This window comes from Sparus aurata, chromosome 16, assembly GCF_900880675.1.
Source record: "Sparus aurata chromosome 16, fSpaAur1.1, whole genome shotgun sequence".
Lineage (NCBI taxonomy): Eukaryota > Metazoa > Chordata > Actinopteri > Spariformes > Sparidae > Sparus > Sparus aurata.
Window position 1 is genome coordinate 24,849,739 of NC_044202.1, and position 7,774 is coordinate 24,857,512.

General features: G+C 39.7%; 1 protein-coding gene across 1 annotated transcript; it reads right to left on the reverse strand.

Moving 5' to 3' along the window:
- Positions 1-2,190: 2,190 nt before the first annotated feature.
- Positions 2,191-6,405, reverse strand: LOC115565903 (b(0,+)-type amino acid transporter 1-like). The gene is made up of 6 exons (XM_030391555.1): positions 5,600-6,405; positions 4,156-4,289; positions 3,112-3,241; positions 2,894-3,018; positions 2,693-2,780; positions 2,191-2,590 (listed from the first exon to the last, which is right to left on the reverse strand). Exons 1-6 carry the CDS (start codon positions 6,314-6,316, stop codon positions 2,360-2,362), a joined length of 1,425 nt encoding a protein of 474 aa, XP_030247415.1. The 5' UTR covers positions 6,317-6,405; the 3' UTR covers positions 2,191-2,359.
- Between the last annotated feature and the right edge of the window lie 1,369 nt (positions 6,406-7,774).

Here is a 7,774-nt window from a genome sequence, read left to right on the forward strand (position 1 = left end):
AGGTTGTGTGGCTCGGGCACCACTTGGTGATGCCTTGTCCTGCACAGTCATCTCCTGGTTCCACTCACTTTAAATATAATTTGTATCAAACTCTCTGTTGTAATGTAACTTGTAAACTGTGATTTGTTGCACTTCTCTGTACACTTGACATCTATTGCATGTCTGTCTGTCCTGGAAGTGGGATCCCTCCTCTGTGGCTCTTCCTGAGGTTTATTCCATCGGTTTTTTTACCCTGTTAAAAGGATCTTTTTTTCTATCAACATGGCAAGTTTTTCCTCACTCGAGTCGAGGGTCTAAGGACAGAGGATGTCGTTCACTGTACAGGTTGTAAATCCCATTGAGGCCATGTGATTGCGATTTTGGGCTATATAAATAAAATTGATTTGATTTGATTGGATTTATTGAATAATTGAAAGAACAAAAAACTGGTGGCAGACTGTGAGCATGAATGTGCCGTAAACAAAAAATGTGCACTCCCAGGTCACCCCCTCTCTCCAACACCGACATCCAGGTGACAATTGAAATAATATAGTTTAATTAAGGGGTCCATTCCACATCACATCACCACACCAAAATAAGCGAAAATGAACATAAAACAAATCTGCCGCAAATATATGGCTCCTACACTGAACAAAACCAATTGCCAGGCCAGCAACATCAGCTGGTCTCACAAATGTCACAGCGCTGAAGATTAACATGAAGGCGAGGACTGGACCTAAAGTCCTGAGGATGTATATGTACTCCCCCTGATTCTCTGATAACAGTGCCCAGTTCAGCATTGCAGAGCACCCCCCAAACAAAAAAGCGATTAATACATGTCATTTGCTCAAATTTAAGCGATTTCAAATATTTTCAACAGCACCAGCTCGAGCATTTTAAACTCCCTAGCACCCTTTAAATATAACAAAGTTAAACGACCTTCTCTGTTCTGGATTATTGAGGATTTAAGGCTTTTACAGAAGTGAAGAAAAACTTCCTTTAGTGCTCTTTCATGACCTGGTGCCTGGTGTTGCCTCCTATGTTGGTGGCTCCAGATAGTACAGAAATACTAGTAATGCTGATATGTCATGCACAGCGTTTTTGTGCATTGTGCACTGCCTATATTTCTGTGTGTGTGTGTGTGTGTGTTTTAGGTATCCTTGAGTACAGCGACGACACAGCGATGACATGTTGTATGGTCCAGTCTCTACTCACTCATGCCAGCTTTGATGAGTGGGACACGGTTTGCAGGTACACGTACACACACACACACACACACACACACACACACACACACACACACACACACACACACACACACACACACACACACACACACACACACACACACACACACACACACAAACACTCTAGTGCAAAGGAGTACAGTGCATCCCCAGGTCTTGGTTATGGTTCTGGAGTGATCTATAGGTGTTGAAGAAGCTGTCCTCACCTCAGCTCAGTGATGTGTGTCAAGTCTAGTACTTGGTTGTAATCGCTGCTATAAAACATGCACATGAGATGTAGCCTGAGAAGCACAAGCTCAGTGAGTTCAAACAAATATAATCAATCAGTAGTCTTGTGTACAAAGCAGTGTTAATGACGTGACATAATGACATAACGATAATTGGTGTACGACACAGCGGCTTGCTAACTGTTGTTCAGGTTTCATTGTGATCCATCTGTGATAAGCTAACAACGTGACAAGTTGATATGACCTGCTTGTAAAAAGTAATCATTTCTGCATAGAGTAATACAAGGTAATGTAAATGGTTGAAAACCACATTTTAAATTCAGTGTATTTTTTCATGACTGTCTGACCTGGTTACTTTTCCAAACTTGTTTCTGTAAAGCTGGTTTGACTTCTCTCCTATTACTCTCTCCAGTTTGCCCGTCCGGGTGCCATGCTCACTCTCAAAATAAAATTCTGCTTAAGGCACCAATTTGGCCAGGGGCGGCCCTGACATTTACACACTTAAACACCTCTCTCCCTTCCCTGCTCTTTCCTGTTTTTTGTTGAACGATCTTTTGTTATGTGAAAGTTGCACTATGATTTGGCCATGTCTACTTTTATTATTTTGGCAGATAACGATTATTTAATACACTTTTTTAAAATCACATAATCTGTGTGAGTGTTATTTTTTAACATAAGGCTCAACAAGCAGATGTTCTCCTTGCATATTGTACACTTCAGAAAACCTATTGTTTATGCATCATTTTATTGAAGTCAGTTCTTTTAAGATTATAATACATAGTATTTAAAAAGTACACATTGACAAAGGATGCTGCAGTTTGATTCTTAGGTTCTTTTTGTTTCACACATCTTGAAGCTGCAACGTTTGATAAAACCAAAAACGACCAAACTGGAAAACCTACTAAATCAGAGGTTTTTGTCTTCCGGGGCAACCTCTAGGAACAGCTGCAGGAAGACTGTTAACTTGGTCAACAGTTTTGGGCAGAGCTTGTAATGGACAAAGGGTATGTATATTATAGCTCCACTCAGGATAAATAAAGTCATATAAAGGTATTCAATCTGAGGATCGTCTATGATGGGGGCCAGCACCAGGCATATTGCTGCAAGGAGGACCAGTATGGGGAGTATAATGGGGACCTGTGAAGAGAGGGAGAGACCCGACATCTGATTCTCATGTAACTTAAAAAAAGAGACAAATACATGTGTTTTATAATGATGAAGATTGTGTGTGACACTGACCCTGTATGATCTGGGAAGCTCTGGCTTTTTTATCTTGAGGTAGATAACTCCAGACAGGGTGATGCCATAGAAAATCCAAGCACTGAAACTACAACAGTGATGAAGAGGCGTGTCAGACACATGCAAACAAGTTATTCATTCTTAATACAAGTAAAAGAGAAGTGTCAAACTAAATATATGACAAGCAGACTGGGCTTTCACCTAGTGTAGTTGACAATACTCTGGAAGTCTCCGGGAATAAGCACCAGCAGAGAGATAATAGTGGTGAAGATAAGGGCTGGAGATGGAGTCAGTCTGTGGACATGAGCCATGGCCAGAATATCTGGCTACAAAACAAACACAAGATTTAGTGAAATTCTGTGACAACCATCGTATACTGAATAATATAACACATGTCCATAAGGAAGACAGATTCTCACCATGTGTCCTTCCCTGGCAGCAACAAAGCACACACGGCCGCCGCTGTAGTACGACCCATTCAGTGAACCAAAAGCAGATAATGCTGCAGCCACAGACATGATCCAGCCCCAGCTCCCGAACACCTTATTCCTGTGGGAAAAGGCTGAAGTTAATACAAGATTGATCTCCAAGTTCTCTCAGATTTACACTTTCTAACTTTTTTATCAGACATTCAATTGTGTTCATGCCACATATACCATTCAGTCGTCTCTGGATCACATGGTAAGCTCAATTGATGTGCTTTACCACCAGTTTGATGACAGTGGTAATAAAAAAATTCTCATTGGATTAAAGGTTAAAAAAAATTGCTGACTCAACTAATCTGATCAAGTCTGTTTACAGGTCTTGTAGTGTACTACTGCACATGTGAAAGAGGTTGCAATACCCTTTTTGTGGCTTCAGGTGGAGCTGTGTGAACTCAACACTGGTTGGGCCTGAAAACTACAACATAAAATATCTCCTACATGTTCAACCTGTTAACAACAAGGACTGTACATTATCTTGAGTAACTGGGTCAAGATTCCTGGAAAGAGACACAGCTGTTAAATTTTTCAAATGTGTTTTCAGGGGGATTTGAGCACCGCAAGCCTAGTTCTATCTAGTTCTATTACATTGAGAGAAGGCAGAGATATTTATTGCCAATATCTCCAAAACAAGCAACACCATCAATCTAGATGGATGATTAACACAACAAGAAAGAGCAAAAATATGGGTTTTGAATTTTGGGATGAAATGTCCCTTTAATTCTAGTGGCTTAAGTCTAAATTACCTGCAAATAGCACAACACAACACACCTGAAACTCAGACTGAACTGCAGGTAATGAGTCCAAATGTGGGTTATGTGGGTGCCATGTTTTCAATTTCAGGTGTAGATTAAAAAAGACAATATCTCAGGTTGTGCGTCATCCGTTTTGATATGTTTTCCACAGTATCATCGAGGTGGTAGATCTACTCTTTTAGATACCCCTCTAAAATGAAGTGAACAACATCAAGTGTTGTCTTACCCCCAGGTTACTGCTACTGCGCTGGAGGACATGAGCTCTTTCGGTGTCATCACTGTCAGATAGCTCACATTAACTAGCAGATACAAGCCAGTCACCAGAGAAACGGCAATGATAACTGACCGTGGAAGATTCACCTGAAATGAAAAAAGCAACACCAATGTGATGTTGTGGTAAACATGTAAACACGAACAGCTGACATGATCTGCACTGTGATCAAACCAGATCTATAAAAAACTTCTAATGAAGCTGGAAAGCAGAACAATTCCCAACGTATGCACTCTTCACACACTATATTCACACATTGAACATAGGTTGCATGTGGATGTTCAAGGTAAGATAGGTTGTTGGACTGGATAACACAATGACTGAGCATGACAATGATTCATTTAAGGAATAAAACATCTTCCAAGTTAAAATAAAATATTCAGGATCTGTCAGCTTTGAAGTAAATGTTTCATCTACTTTCAACCCTTCTAGAATAAAATCTAACGGCATAAAGATTTCGTGTACCAAATGTCTTGAGTGTCAAACCAGCTGGGATAGTTGATTAATATTAATTCGCAACAATAGAATGATTGAACCACAACAGATACATTAAAAAACTCCTGGTTATAAAATTACCCAAGGTGGAGTCAATGTATCACTGATAGTTGACTGTGTCAAACAACCTTTCTGTTGGGGGATCCTCTACCCACTTGTGCTGGCTCCAAACCAATATTTCTGCAGCGATCTGCAGATTTAACCCATTGTTGTTTTTTTAGAGAGTAAGAGAAAGCAACATCAGAAGTGATTTAAAGGAATATGTGAATCTGTTTGAACTGTTTGAACAGCAGGTGTTATCTTAAATGCTTTTCTTAATCATATTTGCTGACCCGTGGTTCTCAATAGTCACTGCTTGTCTTACATGGTGGCAACAGACAACCTTCCCCCTTAGTGTTTCTATGACGAAAATTGTAACCAATTGTAACCAGGGAACAAATTTAACTTTATAATGACATGCTGAAGCAGAAAACTTTTTGAAATTACATGACATTATTTTACAAAAATCAATTTCAAACAAAAGTAGTCAAGAATTAAGGGAATTGAAAAATCCGTAATTACCTAAATTCCAAAAACCAGCCTTGATTGAGAATTTCCAATGTGACCTGCTTTTTCTGCCAAAAAGCATTCTGTGATTTGTAGCTTGATGTTGTGTTTTCACATTACTGTCATCACTGCACACATTCACATGATAACAACGCTGCTGAAAAAGAAGTTATAAAATGAGTTTTGGGGTTTTGTTTCCCAGTTTGGCATCAAGACATTTGTCTGACTAAATCTTTATCAAGGCATCATCTATCTGCTGACTAGAGTAACTGTTGTACTGTTGAATAAAATACACAATATAATAATATTGTATAATATAATATAAAACACATAATATAATACAGATATACATTGTCACCTCAGGTCTTTTCAGCTCCTCGTAGACATAATTCAAGTTGTACCATCCAGCGTAAGCCCACAGTCCTTGATAAAAAGCTAATCCTAAATTGCTGAAAGAGTACTGAGTGCCTTTAAATGCATTCTCAACTTTCAAATTCTCCACAATTACACTGCTGCTCTGGACAAGCTTGACTATCCCTCCAGTTACAATGACTGTCAGCGCCAGCACTTTGGCCACCAAAAAGATCACTTGGATTCTGATGGCAACCCGGACATTTATGACATTGACTATGGTAACAACCAGTATAGTCACAGCTGCGGCACATTTTACTACCAGCTCAGGAGGATGGCAGTCAGGGTAAAAGGGTGCCATCACATACTCTGCAACACTCAATGCCGCTACAGTAATGCCAAATGGCTTCAAAACTATGATAGTAGTGTATGCTGCAAAGAAAGCAGGACATGAACCATAGATCCTCAGTATGTAGATAAACTCTCCTCCAGATTCAGGAATGACTGTCCCAAGCTCGGTGTAGGACAGTGCTGCAAATAGAGCTACAACTCCTGAGAGAGCCCAGATCACCAGACTTGCTCCTGGGCTTCCAATGATGGCCAGTATAAACTGTGGGGACATGAATATACCAGAGCCGATCATGGTTCCTGAAATAAATGAAATACCACCAATCAACCCAATTTCCTGCTTCATTTTCAGGGCTTGTGGCTCTTTGTCCGCCATGGCTTAATAAATCCAAAGGCAAAAGACGAATGTACTGTAGTTATTCACCCTCAGAGAAGGGATACTGAATAAGTGGGCATACACTTGATGACTGCACAGATTACTAAACAGGCAGCAAAGTAAAAAAGACAAGAGGCTGTAAAACATACACAGTAAAGCAGAAACTTTGATCCCATCCCTCTGTGGGAGTCTCTAAGAATTCCACACCCACAAATGTTTCCTTCGTTACCTACACTGATTAACTGTCATCATAAAATAGTAACTCAAAACTCATGTTTTGTCCCGTGTTTTTACTGTGGCCTTTTACTTAGAGGCACTGATTAGCTTTCCATTCACCTTACACTTGGTGGTTGTTATCCTTGTGTGTATGTGGTGAAGTTTTCAGTCATACAGATCTTGGTATATCTGAGTGCTATGTGAAAGCAATTGGACTTGCTTGGGTTTCTTGAAGAGTGTCTTCACTTATGACTAACTGGAGGGAGTCACAGGTTTAAAATCATGTGGGAGCATTAACCCTAACAGAGTTGTTGAGGTCACATGTGAGGTCAGAGTTTCAGATTGCAAAAGCAACAATATTTAGAAATTGTGATTTTGTGGGATTTGGGTAGCCAGAGGTTTTAGGTCTCCCTGATATGTCCATTTTCCTTCTCCCCCCCGTTGCCCAGGGGCTCTCATAATAGCATGGAGTGAAGTGTTTTAGGTAACCAAAAAACGTGCTGCTTTGTGTAAGTGGGGCTGCTTCTTTGTGTGACTTGGGGAGTCCACGGGGTGGTACTCCCAGAGTACAGTCTGTAATAGAGCAGCCTATCAATGACTTTGTACTTTGTCCCGTTAACCATGGGTTGCGAGGTGTTGTATCATCAACTACGATGACGATGTCTCCAGTAGTGAAGTTCTGTTTCACACTCTAGGGGGTAGAATTGGGTAGGGACACTAGGGACACGTCCCTACCAATATTCAGCCGCTACTGTGTAATCTGGATGTAAGAGACTTCTTTAGGAGTCAAAGTGTAAGTTACTTCAGGGGTGTATAGGTAGAGGCTTAACAATACAGATATTGAATAAAAATAATATAATATAGTAATAAGTAATATAAAATATTTAATGCCAAAGAGACACACTTTTTTAAAGTTATTTTTAATTCTTATTTTCATGTATTTGTGTAGAAGTGAGCAACAGTTTAAAAACACAAATGAAGAAACTTTGTGGTGGAATACAATAAAACCTCACATTCTAGATGATCATGTAATTTTATAATTATAAAATATAATTAATTAATATTAATATTTAGTAAAAGCCTTTTTGCTCAGGCAATAACTGTACCATCAAGCTCTATGATCATTGTATCCCTAATGTATCTGTTCATATGTCATGCATCAACATATTTTTGTAAGGTGACAGACAGCAGAGAGGCTGGAGGAGATGGAGGAGGAGAGGCCAGAGAAGGTAGAGGAAGAGA